Raw genomic sequence first — 17581 nt, 5'->3', positions numbered from 1 at the left:
ATAGAGATTTTTTAGGGATGTTATTCCTGGCAATAACAAACAGGAATAACTATATATGATGTGGGTGGGGTGGCTGACATAGGATGGAGGAAAAGATTGTTGGAGGTGAGCAGGTAAAGGATTAACAGAGTATTGGGTGGTCATCCACACAGATGTTAAATGATGTACAGAAGTAGAAAGACAGACAATGAGCCATGAGCTAGTATTAACTGAGGGAGGAATGATCCACCCAAAGGTCCATAAATGACACTAACTAGGAGAGGTATTAAGGGAAATGGCTCATGCACTTCAAAGTAGTTGGAGATTTTGAAGTAAGAAGGATGCTGTCCATTTGTTGATTCCATATATATATATATTTAAAATAAATTTATTAATTATATTTATTTTTGGCTGCGTTGGGTCTTCGGTGCTGCACGCAGGCTTTCTCTAGTTGTGGTGTGCGGGCTTCTCACTGCGGTGGCTTCTCTTGTTGTGGAGCACAGGCGCTAGGCGGGCAGGCTTCAGTAGTCGCACGCGGGCTCAGTAGTTGTGGCACAGAGGCTTAGCTGCCCCGCGGCATGTGGGATCTTCCCGGACCAGGGCTCGAACCTGTGTCCCCTGCATTGGCAGGCGGATTCTTAACCACTACGCCACCACGGAAGCCCCATATATATATATTTTTGAATTTTATTATTTTTTTTATTCAGCAGGTTCTTATTAGTTATCCATTTTATACATATTAGTGTATATATGTCAATCCCAATCTCCCAATTCTAGATATTTTAATATTGTAGTTTTAAAGTATCTTAATCTGTTTATAAAGTGTTTTGAGGTAGCAGAATTAAGAAAAATGTTAAATTCTTTCTGATTCGTGTTTGTAAATTACTAGTCTATATACACACACACAAAATCAAGGCCTTTCTCTTTTAACAAAGAGGGCACTGAAGCTTATTGAGACATTTATACTGCTAGACCAAACCAGTACTCCAATGAGGTTCCAAAATGAAATCAGTAAGATGGTGTGTGTGAAATCGGTTAAGATTTTATTTCTCTAATTTTATTGGCCCAGCACGAGGCGGAAGAGATAGCAGGCACTTACTTCATTTATGCTTTTGAACCAGAGACTGCTGTTCTTTCTGGGGAAGGATACCAGCAGGCTGCTCCTAAGAGCAATCAAGAAAGAAAGGAGCCTTCTAACATCTCTCCCTAGGAGCTGCTGATAGGGCCCTGGCTATTTGCTTTCACGGGAAAATTGCTCTGGCGAACCCATTCAAATATCTCCCAGCAAATCACTGTGGCCTACAGCCAACTCCTTTTCGGCTCATTGGCCGACTGGAAACTTCAACCACTCCACGCCTCCCGCCTCTCATCGGGAGCCAATAGGAAAGATTAGTTTTTCGTAACTCAGCGTCATCAAGTACAGTACTTGCAACTGGCTTTTGGAGCTACAGATCGAGAAGTAGGCGGGGCCGTGCCAGCCGGCCTATATAAGAAGAGGACAAAGGCGGCGCGCCGCCTGTGTCATCCGCCATCTTGTGCGAAGCAAGGTGGCCTCCACGTTTCCTGAACGTCTTCTTCGCTTCTGCCTCGACCGCCCCTTGATCACAGACATGTCTCGGGACCGGTTCCGAAGTCGGGGCGGTGGCGGTGGCGGTTTCCACCGACGCGGAGGGGGAGGCGGCCGCGGCGGCCTCCACGATTTCCGCTCCCCGCCACCCGGCATGGGCCTCAATCAGAACCGCGGACCTTTGGGGCCCGGCCCGGGCCAGGGTGGCCCCAAGCCTCCGATCCCGCCACCGCCTCCACACCAGCAACAGCAGCAGCCACCTCCGCAGCAGCCGCCACCACAGCAGCCGCCGCCGCTTCAGCCGCCGCCGCACCAGCCGCCGCATCCGCAGCCGCCGCATCAGCCGCCGCCGCCGCCACAGGACTCATCTAAGCCTGCCGTCCCTCAGGGACCCGGCCCGGCTCCCGGAGTAGGCAGCGCTCCCCCAGCCCCCGGCCCGGCGCCGCCCGCCACACCCCCGACTTCGGGGGCCCCCACGGGGCCAGGCCCCACCCCGACCCCGCCGCCCGCTGTCACCTCGGCGCCCCCCGGGGCTCCCCCGCCCGCGCCGCCGAGCAGCGGGGTCCCCACCACCCCCCCTCAGGCTGGCGGCCCGCCGCCTCCACCCGCGGGGGGCCCGGGCCCCGGGCCTAAGCAGGGCCCAGGAGTCGGCGGCCCCAAAGGCGGCAAAATGCCAGGCGGGCCGAAGCCCGGCGGCGGCCCGGGCCTAAGCACTCCTGGCGGCCACCCCAAGCCGCCGCACCGAGGCGGCGGGGAGCCCCGCGGGGGCCGGCAACACCACCCGCCCTACCACCAGCAGCACCACCAAGGGCCGCCGCCCGGCGGGCCCGGGGGCCGCAGCGAGGAGAAGATCTCTGACTCCGAGGTGAGTGTCTCCCTGCGTTACGGGTCGGTTTCCCTAAGATGGCGGCGGCCCCCCCCCCCCTTCCGCCCTCCATTTTGTTGGAGACCGGAAAAGGCGCCTGCGCGCGGGGGTGGGGGGGGTGGGGCCGGCTGCTGGAGTGAGGGGCGGACGGCTCGGGTTTGCCAACTGCCCCCGCCCCCCGGGTTAGGCCTCCCGGCTGGCGGAGAACTGACGGAAGGAGGCGCTGAGAAGCTATGATGGGCCTTGTTAAAGCTAGTGGATCCTGGGAGCCAGAATAGGGTGGAGTACAGCGTGAAATGTAGGATTGGAGAGATCGAGGTAGTCCTGGTCTTACACGCGCAGGCCCAGGGCTTGTCGACAACGGAATTTTGGTCGTTTTCTTTGTTTAATATCCCACCACCATTTTAACTTTTGCCTACTATGATTTTGATTTTGACACTAAACCGCTGACGAGGTTCCTGATATAGAGTCTACTCTATAGAGAGGTTTGTGGCTGTTCTCGAGAGTGTTCTGGATGGTTTAGGCTCTTTGATGTTCGGACTAATTACATTGGAAATCCCGTAAATGTAGTAGCATCTTTGACTTTAAATGGAACAGGAGAGCAACTTGACTGTAACATACCCAGTTTGGGAAAAACGAAAATTATTATTGGGTCTTCCTATTTGCAGAGGTAACTGGTATCTGAAAATTCCTTTCCTTTTTCACTAGGGGTTTAAAGCCAACTTGTCTCTCTTGAGGAGGCCTGGAGAGAAAACTTACACGCAGCGTTGTCGGTTGTTTGTTGGTAATCTACCTGCTGATATCACGGAGGATGAATTCAAAAGATTATTTGCTAAATATGGAGAACCAGGAGAAGTTTTTATCAACAAAGGCAAAGGATTTGGATTTATTAAGCTTGTGAGTTCTTTTGTTTTTGTTTGTTTGTTTTTGGTGGAATTAAAAGGGTCTTTTTTTCCTACAACAAACATAGTGTTTTTTAAAACAACAAGAATAAATTAGTTTTTAAATTTTTCATCACTCACACAAAAGTTGCAGCTGCTGTACAGTGCATAATTGTTGGTATCTAAGAAAGGAAGTGAGTGGGTGAGTAAGGTATTTACCTCCCTCCCCTGAATGGTGTCAGGGTGGGCTGCCTGGAGATAGTTGAGCTGAGAGCTGTCAGAAGAATAGGATCAGGAGTTAGGCTTATGGCAATTTTAGGGTGGGCAGTAGCCAGTTTTGAGGTCATTAACGTGACTGTATGTTTTGATGATTTCAGGAATCTAGAGCATTAGCTGAAATTGCTAAAGCTGAACTTGATGATACACCCATGAGAGGTAGACAGCTTCGGGTTCGATTTGCCACACATGCTGCTGCCCTTTCTGTTCGAAATCTTTCACCTTATGTTTCCAATGAACTGTTGGAAGAAGCCTTTAGTCAGTTTGGTCCTATTGAAAGGGCTGTTGTAATTGTGGATGATCGTGGAAGATCTACAGGGAAAGGCATTGTTGAATTTGCTTCTAAACCAGCAGCAAGAAAAGCATTTGAAAGATGCAGTGAAGGTGTTTTCTTACTAACAACGTAAGTTTTTATGTTTATTCGAATAACTTTTATTTATTAACTTGTATGAAGAAAATGCAATGAAACTGGAACAAAATTAAGATGGAACCATTTTTGTTGTTAGAACTCCTCGTCCAGTCATTGTGGAACCCCTTGAACAGTTAGATGATGAAGATGGTCTTCCTGAAAAACTTGCACAGAAGAATCCAATGTATCAAAAGTAAGATCTGTTGAACTTTTGGGCAGTTCTTAATTTAAGTGTAAACGAGAACTTGCTAGAGTAATTTTTCAGTTTTGCTTAAAATATGCAAAGTTCTTTGAAATGGATGGGGATAATGAAAACCTCAGGCTCAGAAAGCTAGAGGTTTTGAAGCAGTTACTCCAATACCTAGTGTTGTTTCTGAGGTAGGTATATTTCACATGCATTCTTGTTTTGTTCTTAATGGTTGTTAGGATGTGTTGTAGGGATCCCCCCTTTTTTTTTTAATTAATTTATTTTTGTCTGCGTTGGGTCTTCGTTGCTGCATGCAGGTTTTCTCCAGTTGCGGCGAGTGGGGGCTGCTCTTTGTTGCGGTGCGTGGGCTTCACATTGTGGTGGCTTCTCTTGTTGTGGAGCAGAGGCTCTAGGTGCACAGGCTTCAGTAGTTGTGGCACACGGGTGCTAGAGCGCAGGCTCAGTAGTTGAGGTGCATGGGCTTAGTTGCTCCGCGGCATGTGGGATCTTCCCGGACCAGGACTTGAACCTGTTTCCCCTGCGTTAGCAGGTAGGTTCTTAACCAGTGTGCCACCAGGGAAGCCCGGTATCCTCATTTTTAAGGGTTGAAAAAATATTCCTTGAATCAGAATTTGGCTAGGGAAATGAGTTAGAAAGTGAGGAAGGTAGGATTTATCTTCAGTGCCCATGTTACTGTTGACTGTGTCGTTCTGGAACATGTATTGTTTTTGCTGTAAAAATGCCTTATTAAGAATCAAGGTGATCTGTACCTTTCAGTATTTCTTAGCAGTAACAGGCCAGTGAAGTGACCAGTGTTTTTAGGGGAAATCAGATATATTTCTTGTGTGCATCTGTAAATTGGTTCATATTTAAATATTGTCAGGGAGAGAGAAACCCCTCCTCGTTTTGCCCAGCATGGCACATTTGAGTATGAGTATTCTCAGAGGTGGAAGTCCCTGGATGAAATGGAAAAACAGCAGCGGGAACAAGTTGAAAAAAACATGAAAGATGCAAAGGACAAATTGGAAAGTGAAATGGAAGATGCCTATCATGAGCATCAGGCAAATCTTTTGCGTCAAGGTAAAGGACTCTCTGAAATATTACCGTTAGGGTCGTTTGCCTTTTGAACTTACTAGAATTTCATTAATGTGAATGTATGACAAAATTTTCCAATGTTCAGATCTGATGAGACGCCAGGAAGAATTAAGACGCATGGAAGAACTTCACAATCAAGAAATGCAGAAACGTAAAGAGATGCAATTAAGGTAAAATCTTGTTAAATTAAGTCTTTGCTTCTGCATTAAATGTACCTAAATTTTGCAGGTGAATCAGATGAAATACAGAGGTGTTAAATACTATGGCAGCTTTGGTTTAATGCTTAAATTGAAATAGAGTGTAAGATTTTTGTTATAAGGCTCACTTAACTTTGCTGAAATACCTTTAGGGCTCTTCTTAGTCACTGTCCCAGCCTTTGTGTGTATTTGCTCTAACCTAGACTTTGTAATGCTCTTAAGTAAACTACTAGTTTTTTTCAAATTGAATTTTTAAAATGTGGATAAAACTTTAGTTTTTATGTTTGATGAATGTTTCTAGGCAAGAGGAGGAACGACGTAGGAGGGAAGAAGAGATGATGATTCGTCAACGTGAGATGGAAGAACAAATGAGACGCCAAAGAGAGGAAAGTTATAGCCGGATGGGCTACATGGATCCGGTAAGTAAACTTCTTTTGCAGTATAATTGGAGTTTTCTACAAAGTTTGTAGACATCTAGGATGAAATTTTATTCAGTTAAATATAACCTATCATATTATAGCTATTCTGCCATTTTTTTCTTTTTAACCCAGGTGGTGTATTATGATTGATATGCCTTTTCCTTTGAGTTTTATCTTTTCGTTGGGTGGGCCAAAAGATTTCATTCGTTGGGAAGAAGCTTGCTTTATAGGTCTTTTGATGATGGAGTCTCACCTGGTTTCAGAATACTGATTTTTAAAATTACCTTATTGTTGTTTTCCCTTAAGTTGAGAAACAATTTTTTTTTTAAGCTTTGGAAATTCTTTTGTATTCAAGAATGCTTGGTATGGGTTTAGTACAGGTGTATGAATGGGTTTTTTTTCTTTCAGAGAGAGAGAGACATGAGAATGGGTGGTGGAGGAGCAATGAACATGGGAGGTAAGAATGAAAATTAAATTAGTAATACCACTGAAGAGCAGTATTCTGGTTGAGTTGTAACCAGCATTTTTGTTTCCTAGATCCCTATGGTTCAGGAGGCCAGAAATTTCCACCTCTAGGTGGTGGTGGTGGCATAGGTTATGAAGCTAATCCTGGAGTTCCACCGGCAACAATGAGTGGTTCCATGATGGGAAGCGACATGGTAATGTATCCCGTGGGACATAGTTCAAAAGGAAATTCTCGTTTTCACAACTTATGTGTGTGTGTTTTTTTGTTTTTGTTTTTAAGTAGGTGACTGGACCTCTTTTAGTTCCCCTATCATGTAAATCGTAGTATTAAGGAATACTTTGGCAACATAGAAGAACTCAATGTGGTAACCTAAACAGATAAGGTTGCCAGCAAAAAATCAATGCATTTAGTAGTATGTTGGAATTATCTTTGGCAATAAGTAGACTTAGGTGCTTTCCATTATATTGCTTGTGTACTTTTGCACTATAGCTCATGGCAAATCCAAATTCTAAATGTTAGATAATGTAACATTATTCTACATCCACGTGAGAGTAATCAAATGGCAAGCTGTCATTCGTTAAGCTGGTATTTGCCAAAAGTGTGAATCAGACTTGTTTGTAGCTTTAGGCATGTTTTAGCAATGTGTAGGACTTTGACCTATATTTGGTGTGACTTCTACCCATGAAAAAGGAATTGTTTAGTCTTCGGACTCGTCGTTTCCCACCTGTTGGGCCTGTCTATAGGTGTACCTTCTAAAATAAACTGACATCTCTGTTTCGCTATAGGGTAGCAAAAGTCAATGATAATTTTAAGCATACTAGTTGTGTGCATTTGATCTGAACCTTCTTGATGCTGTCATATTTTAGCTGTACAGGTAGTCTGTCAGGATACTTTAGAACAACCAAGTGAGTTGGTCTGAGTGGCTGTATTAGGACTTTACAATCCTTAGAAGAACTGAGTATTGGCTGTAGAGGTGGGTTTGGAGAAAAGTACATTGTCACAACTGAATTGAATCTGATTAGTTCACCTACAGGCTTTTGGCAAAGGAGGGAAGCTGCAGCATATAGCTCACTAGATTCATTTTACAAATAAGAACATAAGGATTTAGAATGGGGCCTCATCTATTTAAACTCTACTTAAGGCTTTTGAGAATTAGAATCATAAGTAGCCGGTTGGGTTAAACGTAGTGCTGTTAGCTTTCTTCAAATTGAATTTTAAAAATAATGTGGGTAACATTTTGGTTTATATCCTTCTTAATAGGCAGGTGTAGGTATGTATCAAATTTGTAACTGTAATTTGACATGATGTTCCCACAGTTCAGATTCTGTAGTCCATGTGACATGTAGCTCCTGGGTTCTAGGATACTGTAATAACATAATTGTAAAACCCCCAAATTTCCTCTTTACCTTTTTGAGATAAAACATACAATACAACGCGCTGAAAACCTAAGAATTTTAGGATTTTGAAATAGTTTGAAGGATTAGGATTTAGTATTTTTATAGTAACTTTAGTATTTTGTAGGAAGCATGTTGAAATCATTTATAGGAACAGTTAAACCCTGATGCCGTTTTAGTTTCTGGGGGGTTTTTGTTCTGGTTTTCGGGTTTTGTTTTGTTTTTTTCCTAGCAATACTCAGAATAACTGGTCTGTTTTAAATAGAATTTGAAAGATAGTTCAGGCTGCTGTGCTTTTGCATATCTGTAGGGTTTTTCTGTTTGGGAACATAGGTTTCTAGGACTAGAAGTACCTAAAACTAGATGGAATAATGAAGTCCTGCTTTATTGCAGTCACTTAAGCTTGGTGTTAAAGCTGTTTGGGAGACACCCAAAACACGGAATCATAACTGTCAGTGGACTTTTTACAGACCTAAGGGGAAAGTTGGGCTGTTATGAGGGTGGGCTGTATATTCAGTCAATTTGCAACTGTAGAGAACAGTACTGTGAACATAATTGTCTCTGGTTATACAGTGATGGCTCTGAAGGTGGTATACCTGTGAGAATATGGCAACACACTTTTAAATCAAGTTACTGTGCCGGTTAAGTGACTAAATCTGTTAGTCTTTTATTCTTTTTCTTTTTGTAGTCTGGTAGCATTTTATTAAAACTTTGAACCTTTTAAGATTTCTGCAACTTAGCAGATGTGTCTTAAGATCTTGAAAAGCACAAGGTTTCTTATGCAGCACATACCACTAACTGGTGAGTAGGTCTTTGTCACTTCATTGAGTGAATTGAATCTGTCTGGTTGGGCTTGTTAGGCTTACTTGGAAATTAAATTTCCTGTTCAGACCTTGAAAGTGAGAAGTGTGTAAGCTTTTCAGTGGGTTAATCTGATGTGAAATTTCTTAAAACTCATTTTGGAATGGGTTTTCACATCTGCACTAATTCTTAAATTTTTTAGCACTACAGGGAAGATCTATTCTTTGAAACAGGTGTATGAGAATGGCTCAAGTAGGAACATACCACAAGGCATGTATTATCGTAAACTAATTTTCAAATTACCCTTTTTTCCTTTCTATGTTCCCGGTACCTGTGGATCGACTCATTGGTGATTGTATCGACGAACGTTGACTACGGAACCTTCTAAAATATTTACTTAACACACATGGACATCAACTACATATAATGAACTGTTACTTAACTGTTCCAATAGCGTACTGAGCGCTTTGGGCAGGGAGGTGCGGGACCTGTGGGTGGACAGGGTCCTAGAGGAATGGGGCCTGGAACTCCGGCAGGATATGGTAGAGGGAGAGAAGAGTATGAAGGCCCAAACAAAAAACCCCGATTTTAGATGTGATATCTAGGCTTTCATTCCAGTTTGTTTTTGTCTTTTCTTGTTTAGATAGCAATCTTTTAAATTCTTGCATTTTAGTAAGAAAGCTACCTTTTTATGGATGTTAGCAGTTTATTGACCTAATATTTGTAAATGGTCTGTTTGGGCAGGTAAAATTATGTAATGCAGTGTTTGAAACAGGGGAATTTTTTTTTCCTTTTTTTCCTTTTTTTTTTTTTTTAACTGTATAATGTCCCTCAATTTATGGCAGTGTACCTTGTGCCACTGATTTCCAAAGTGTACCAATTTTTTTTTTTTTACTGTGCTTCAAATAAATAGAAAAAATAGTTAAGATTTTGATCTTCAACTTTGCCATTCATGCTTCTATGCACATTAGGCTAGGTGTTCCACTTGGAAAGCATAAGAGTGTCTAGGCCTTTGAATGGCATATGCCATTTCTGGGAAATGTATTTGTAGGCTAAGTATTGCTTTCTACATTTAAGTACCCCCTTGTTTTAAAAAGAAGAAATGCATATTGAATAGTTTCATGATTTGATTTGTTTGGCATTATAGGAAGCAAGCCGGTGCTAAGTATTTTCAAATGGCTATGTAAGCAAAGCTGAACTGTAAATCTTCATTCAGGAATGTGTATTAAGATTATGGAATGGGTGTAAGACTATTGGTAGGGGGAGAAAGTGGGTATGACTTAAATGGATCTTTTATGGCCCTATGATCTATCCTTTCCTTGAAAGTTTCTGAAGAACAAGTGGAAAGATCATTTTGTTGCATTCCTCCATTCTTGTTTTTTAAAGAACGAGTCCCAAGCCCTATGAACGGCTTGTATTGAACATTCACATCTGAATTAAAGATTGTTAAACATGAAGTCTTTTCATGTATTACTTCAAGTGATTTATAAAGATGGGGTTTAGTCTGAATAATTAAACTCGAAAGTAAGGTATAGTCATCATAAAGTAGGTTTGGCTATGTATACATTTGTACTCTAAACTTTTACATCTCCTTGTGGTGCTTCTGTTGGGCAAAAATCTGTAGGACTATAAAAAAAAACTCATTTTCTTTTCCAAGAGCTGGTAGTGACTTAATAACAAATAGGGTTGCAGAGAACTATACTTACTGTGAAATATTTTTAACCTGTTTTTCCATAGTTTCCTTTTGATGTAGCACTAAATCTGGAGAGTTGCTTGTGCTACACAGTACAAATATCCCTTCCTCCCACCATAAAGCTTTGGAGCTTTTCGATGGTGTTGTCAGTTTATTGTCAACTTCATTGAATCTCCTTTCATTAGAGACATTTTGACTTATTAATAAAATAGATTGTTACTGTTGTCTGTTAGTACAATGGGAACCTGCTTTCCCATGTTTATATTGTTAGCAGAGGAGTAACTTCCTAAAAGTAGTAGGTAGGTAACTGAATGGTTTGGCTTTGTTCTTAGTTATGTTTCCATTCAAATTTGTACATTATAGAACTCTTACTATGGAATGTGTCTTCCTCCTTTTCACCTCTGTTGGTGTTAATTGGCAAAAGTAAAATTCTAAACCAAATCTTTGTTTAAATACTGAAGGCTTAGTATTGTGCCTGAGTACAAAGGGAAACCTGTTGTTGAAACAATTGAGCACTCGTGCATAGGAAACCTGTTAGAACTAAAAGTAAAACACTAGTGGAGTATAAAGGCATGCCACCGAATTCTGGTTGTGTGACTGACAGGTACCTGGTGTGCTAATTAAGGGAGAGAATCTCATTAGAAAATGTTCATTATTTCTGTTCATCAAGACACTTGGAAATGAGTAGTTCTACCAGAATTATATCAATGAGGAAGTTTTGTCCCAAGTCAAGTTATTAATTGGTGATAATGTATGAGATTTTCTGTACCGGAAACAAGGGTCTTGATTTGAAAGGAGTCCATTACAATTTGATTGAATTGTATGGTAGGGACTCCACTAATGATAAGAAAATAAGGGGTGTTCATGGGACACCCACAAGAGGGTGAACTTGAATGTGTGGGCGGGGGCTGGTGGGGAAATGGAAAAATCTGCCTATAAAATTAATGTTTCAGTTTATTTTTCAGATTACATGCCTTTCTTTATAAGGGATGCTGGCACAGACCCCTAAAATAAGCTTTTGGTAGTACTGTACCTTTGAAGAGTGGTGAAGGATGCTAATGGATAATCTCCTGAAAGTTGTGGTTTTGATAGCCTTATTGTGTAGAATTGCTAAACGTTGTTTAGCAAGTAATGTTGCTTAGTTTCAACTAAGTTTTGACTTTAATCACTGAAACAGCAGCGTACCAAGGGTCGTAAGCTACTCAAATAGACTTTCAACAAGTCTTGGAATGTATATGATAGTTTTTAGCCTAATGGGAATTTGAATCATCTTTAAAAGTAGATTCCTAAAAGCTGATTTATGAAACTTGGGGTGGGAAAGGGAAAGTAGTACTTTTGAAGTATTTTAGCCATTTTTCTCATTTAAAGAAACCACCTGCCCCCGTTTCCTCTTCTCCACTTTCTCTCATAATTTTGTTTTAAGAGGAACACTGATTGTTTTTAAACTTATTACTCCTCTTATAATTCCTAATCTTTAAAACCTGCATTCTCTAAGAGATCCCAGTGTATTTAATAGGTGTTTTAGAACCTTAACCCATTGGCTCAACGTTTAGTGAAACCATAATCCTCTTTGCTTAGATAAACTTCTAAGAAATACTATAAGCCCCACCACTCTTTATTAGATGTATTATACCACTAATATGAACATAATCATTTGGGAAATTGTAATGTTACGCCTGTGCATATTATAAGTGGCATATTATGGCAGATAAAAATTTAGATACTTGGCTTTTCTTGGGCAAGCCACCAAGTTGTGGCGGAATATTTTCTGGTGTTCTTGGACTGCAATTATGCACTATTAAAGTAGTCGCCTGCTACATAACTGCATTTAGCCAGCATTTCTGCAGTGCGTAACTGTGAGGAACGTAGTACCGCAAATGGCAATGGACATTAGGACCCGGATGTAGTATTCCTGCTTGCTCCGAGATTCTCATTGCCGACTGCATACAGGTAGGTAACAAGCAATATAATCTAACTTGGTGACTTGCTATGTACTTTTATTCCGTGGGCATTCTGACATCATACTTCTGACGATGAAATTACGGTGCAGCACCTAACACCTGGATGATAAAGCTAGCTTATATCAAAACTGCCTGGGCTTGGGTTTAGAGCTGTAATTCGTCAGGCAGAATTCAGTGCTGTTGCAGTTCTCAGATAAAAAGTGCAAACTTGATTATTTGGTATATCTGATTCAGTTGTGTGGTTTTTAGTTGCATTGTAACTGAAGATAACATGAAACACATCAGTGGTGTGGGGGAGGGGACCATACCATACTTCGGAAGTAAGAGTGCTTTTTAAGCATCTTGACACAGACTGCATAGCATGTGATAATTAGTTTCTGTTGTAGCAAACTGACCTGCTCATAGGTCAGCAATATCAGTTTGAGTGTAATCTTGGTAATTACTCTGCAGGTGGAGTGAATTAAGACTAAAAGTACAGTTTTTTTTTGTAATGTGATTTAAACATTTTTTAAAATGGGCTCCATCGGAACACCTCTGTTACTAACTTGGGGCATAGATGGGAATCTAACATGAATAGTTCAAGTTCTGTGATTTGTCTAAATATGTTTATACTCTAAACCTGGGGGAAAGTGGTGTGGCATGTTGACTTGCCTATTGAATACAAGTTGGGAATCATTTCCCAATCATAAGACTTCGTCGTATTCTGTAGGATAACTGCAAATGTTCAGAGTAGCTTTTTGAATTTGGTTCCCTTAGCCTTAGGGATGTGATGTTACAATCCAAACTGTTCGACTACCAAAACAGTAAGTCTTCTAAAGCACCTTCCTTTGTTGCTTAGGATTTAAGCTTTGCATCGACTGTTGTTCCAGACCTCAATTCAACTGAACTTTGGTCTATGAACTGGTTTTTAGCTAGCATGCATGAGAAACAGCTTTCGTGTATAATGTTTTCTGCTCTGTAACTGGAAAGTTCGGTTTATTTTGCATAAATGTTGGTAAAACTCTTCATGACTACGAGAATTTTCTTTCATTGTATCAAGACAAATGGCTTGTTCTTTGGCAAGCGATTCACAAGGTGGGGACAAATTTGTACTTTAATACGTAGTCCATTCAACCAAATGACTTGACTCTCCTGCTAGATGAAAGAGCAAATGGTGACTAGTTTAGCTCTCTATGTTAGTAACACAGTGCACATCAAACGTCATGCTCAGTATTAGTGACAAGAGTGTCACTAAATTGGCACGCATCCCTGATGGGGTTTTCCTGTGGCATAATCCATTAAGTCGGTGGCCAGCACTTGCTACCGTGGTTCAGTGATTGTTTAGAAATAAAAGCGCAGGTTTGTTTCTTAACAGTCAATAACAATTTTGAGAGAATGTACTTGTTACAATATATGGACATCATTGGGGTGGGGTGGGGTAATTTTGCTTCATTCTGCTTACCTCGATGAATAGGCTTTTGCACTTTCGATGAGAAACCTGTGACTTTAGTCAGTTCTTACTAGTTTTGATTTGTATGTAGCTGTAATTCGTGAATCTTAGTGCAGAGGGTCTTAAAAAAAATCACTCAGTCAAAAAGCTGGGGATAAATGGGTTTCAGTAATAACTCTATATACCGAGGTGCTCGCATTGTATTTCATAGTCTTTTCTTGCAACAAACCAAAATTATTTTTAATGAGAATGGTCGGAAGTTCAGAGGTGTGATGCCAGAATGCATTTTCGTACTGTTAGGCCCTTGGAACAGGTACCGGTGCTTTATGAAAGATGAAAGAAATGCAATGGGTGCTCTTCACATAAGGTTGCAAAACCTACAAAGAATGCATAATAGTTTCACTTTTTCCCAATAAAGAGATGCGTGTGACTAGTTTTGGACTTTTAACCTTAATGGGGGTTGCATGTTTCCTATTGTTAATCATTGTCAGCTGCAGTGACATGATACACAGTCCTGCATTTACTGCCTTTCCCTTAATGATTTTGGACAGGTTTTAGAGAGCCAGGATGTTTGTTCTGGGCCTTTATTTGGTTTTGGCTTTAGCTGATAATGTTTCAGTGCTCTGTCAGCTAGTGCAGTTCTCAAATGGCTGCCTATTAGGGAAAGAATTCAGAGGATTTGGCTGCTCCCAATCATCTGTCATTGCTGCTAGATAATGATTGGCAATTTTTAAGACTCAACTGTGGAAAGCTCACAGTTGGTAAACCATCAAACATAAAAATGTTGCTTTTGAACACCAGTGCTGAAAAGATTTATTTGGAGGGTGAAAAAGGGGCTGGATGCAGCATAGGATAATCTGGAGAATGGAGGAAGAATGCAAAACGATATAGTATCCCTTATGGATGGTACATGTGCAACAGGGAACTATTTCATATACCCTTGGCAGTCGCTGATAATCAGGGAGGAAGAAAAACCTGGAATTTGAATTAAGGCTGATCTTTCTGGTTTTTGTGCACTGTGGCCCTGCCAGGCATATATAGTGAAGGTGAATGTCTTCTCCCTCAGAAAAACTCAGGTTCCTTGCTGTCCCGATAAGGCATAGCTTCCCTGCCCTAACTTAAAACTCAGTGAGGACTTAAGAGGGAAAGAATGAGGCAAATATATAGGATTGCAGGATAACAACTGCATTGTTGTGTACTGTGGAAGGGGGGGAGGGCTCTCTTGGTGGACTCCTGCTGAAGGTGGTCAGTCCACCTGAGAATGGAAGACATGCTTGGTGGGGAGCAGGGTACGTGCTTTTATATGAAAAGAGCCGATGTTAAAACTCATTTGGTAAGGTAAACGTTGTCACATACCTTCACATAAGGGATAGTATATTTTGGATTGCAGTCAAACTTCATTGTGGTCAGACTGGTGAAAATGCAGTTAGGCTTTTGTATTTTAAAGAGGATACAGTTCTCATTCGAATTTAGGTGTCTACTGCTACCTTACGTCAGAATGATTTTAGATTTTTTCCCCCCATGAAGTCTCTTCCTATTTTTTATGCTGTAACTTGCCCCCAATCTTTGTCTCTGGAATTTACTCTTTAAATTTTGAAATTAACTAGCATTTTCAAATCTTTATGCCCTTGTCTTTTATATTAACTTTTTCTTATTATTCTTTAGGTAAGAATGATTGATGTTGGCTGATATTGGAGTGTTCATTCCGTTGAAGTAAGTTTCCTTGGAAGTTTTAACCTGTAGAGGATTTTGGGTTTGACTTCTATTTAATGGTTAAATAATTTGATTTAGCTATTGAAAACTGTTTGACTTTTTTTTAAGGTGTTCACCTCTCCTAAGATAATACCCTTATTATTTTTTTTTAATGTGTGTGCATGCGTGTGGGTGAATGTGAGTTGGAAAGAGAAAAGACTGGGATTATTTATTACAAAGATGTCAAACACTAGAAGAAAAAGATGAAAGATTTAGATCAGAAAAGAAGGCTTGAATTAGTAGAGACATGTATTTTCAGTACTCTTAAAATGAACTTTGGACCAATTCAAAATCCCATTCCTTTTTACATAATAAATTGTGAGGAACAGTTGTCTAGTCATTGGTAGGAGGGAAAACCTGTTTTCAACAGGTTCATTCAACCTGTTGATGTCAGAATAAAATGTACATGTTAAAAATTAGTAAAAATGTAATATATGCTGAATGTTATTTTAACACAGTTAATATTTTAATGATAGGTGGATAAGATATTTGTTCTCAAGACATCACACAGCATGAGCTGATCAAGGAGGAAAGCTACAACTTGTTAGACTGATGAAATATCTAGGTGAGTTGAGTGCTTCTTACTCTGTAAACTGCCTTCAGGAGGACTCTCGGGTGGTATAAAAATAACTACTCGTGTGGATATCTCAGTTTATTCTACGTTAAAACTTTCTTACAGGAAAGATGTTTTTATAGCACACACTTAAATATTTAAACATTTTTACAGCCTTCTGAGGTGTGGTAGACCTTGTCTGTTTGGCTAAAGCCTCACAAAAACAGGACTTAAGTTTTAAATAAAAATATATATCTGTATTCACCTCTGGGTCCATAAGACCATGTAGAAGAAGGTTCAGAAGATTTGAAGTTCCCTGTTTTTCATCAGATAGTTAAATGGTGGGATTACCTATAGTTGAGAATAGATGGAAGATAAAATAAATATAGATGATGATCTAGAAGGGTTGGCAACTCAACTCTGCTGTTCTAGCTGGAAAGCAGTCGTAGACAGATGGACATGACTGTGTTCCAATAAAACTTTTTTACAAAAAGGTGACTTGTAGATGGTACCTTACTGTCCCTTCATCTTACAGAAATTGCATTCGTTCAAGGTATCACTTAGATATAAAGGGCTGTCATAATCAGTTTGAAATTAACAAAAATGGAAGAATTGAGGCTATATCTTATAGCTAGAAAGAGGGTGCCAATTAATGGAGTGTCTTGAATGGTAGAGATCTGCCTTGTAAGAAAGTTCTTGTAGAAAATGGAAGTAAAATTTAATAAACTCATTGGGTGAGTCTGATATTAAAATCATTTCTGCTTCTTTAATCCTTAGTTATCTAAAGATCATTAAATACTATTACTACCACATTCCTTGATTAATGTTACTTTGCTGTTAGGAAGTTTACTTGGTTGATGCTGATAAATATTTGAGACCTTGATACGTGATTCTTAGGTCTTTTGGAGTAATTGTTTCCTTTAATTGACAGGATCAGGTGAACTATGTCCCGAAAACCAGTGAGGAAGAGAGCAAAGAGAAATAAACAACCTGTTGTTTAATAAAGACATTTTAAAATCAGATTGTCCTTCCATTTGTTTTGGTTTTGTTTTTAAGTAGAGGACTCTTCCGTTTTCCAGAATTTTCTGTATATGTCAGCAACTTGTTTCTAGGTGACATTAAAAAAGTCATTCCATGTTGTAAGTATAAAACTACATAAAAAAAAAACTACATAATTTAGGACTCTACTTCTTGAGGCCTTTTTGGCAGAGCTGCTTCAGCCTCTTAATTACTAATCAACCTGATGGCCCTACACTATCGAACTCACCTGATTTAGCCATCAGTATTTTAAAATTGCCTTCAGTCTTAGTAAGTTTTATTCCTGAGATTACCATGTGATTAGCAGTTAAAAAGCATTTTGTATATTACAAAAGGATTATCAGATTATGGTTATGGGTAGTCAGACATTACTTCACTAATGAGTAGAGACTGAATTGCGTCTTGCCAAATAACCATATTTTGGTTACCCTGAGTAGCAATTTCTTTAAAGTGGAGTTGAATTTTATACACAGTGTAAAATTCTGGAATTTGCTATAAAATCTGCTTGCCCCCTCCATTCTTGAAGCTCTCATTAAAACTTGACAAACTGTTAAAGGGATCTTTCACACCAAATTCATATGAGGTGCGTATTAAAAGTAATTCGGGGTTTGCTTTTTGG

General features: G+C 40.2%; 1 protein-coding gene across 4 annotated transcripts; it reads left to right on the top strand.

Moving 5' to 3' along the window:
* Positions 1-1481: 1481 nt before the first annotated feature.
* On the top strand, positions 1482-16946 carry SFPQ (splicing factor proline and glutamine rich). 4 transcript variants are annotated; one of them, XR_004348610.1, is made up of 13 exons: positions 1482-2411; positions 3120-3308; positions 3670-3971; positions 4075-4170; positions 5048-5244; positions 5345-5429; positions 5758-5875; positions 6284-6332; positions 6413-6534; positions 8991-12179; positions 15285-15332; positions 15848-15936; positions 16856-16944. XR_004348610.1 is itself a non-coding variant. In XM_032623795.1 (10 exons), exons 1-10 carry the CDS (start codon positions 1590-1592, stop codon positions 9126-9128), a joined length of 2118 nt encoding a protein of 705 aa, XP_032479686.1. In that variant the 5' UTR covers positions 1482-1589; the 3' UTR covers positions 9129-16944. The 4 variants fall into 4 exon arrangements, 1 of the variants encoding a protein (XP_032479686.1); XR_004348613.1 differs by lacking the exon at positions 8991-12179 and having other exon boundaries at positions 16856-16946; XR_004348608.1 differs by having other exon boundaries at positions 8991-15332.
* The last annotated feature ends 635 nt before the right edge of the window (positions 16947-17581 follow it).

This window comes from Phocoena sinus, chromosome 1 (assembly GCF_008692025.1).
Source record: "Phocoena sinus isolate mPhoSin1 chromosome 1, mPhoSin1.pri, whole genome shotgun sequence".
NCBI lineage: Eukaryota > Metazoa > Chordata > Mammalia > Artiodactyla > Phocoenidae > Phocoena > Phocoena sinus.
This window is presented reverse-complemented; position numbering and strand designations above follow the sequence as displayed.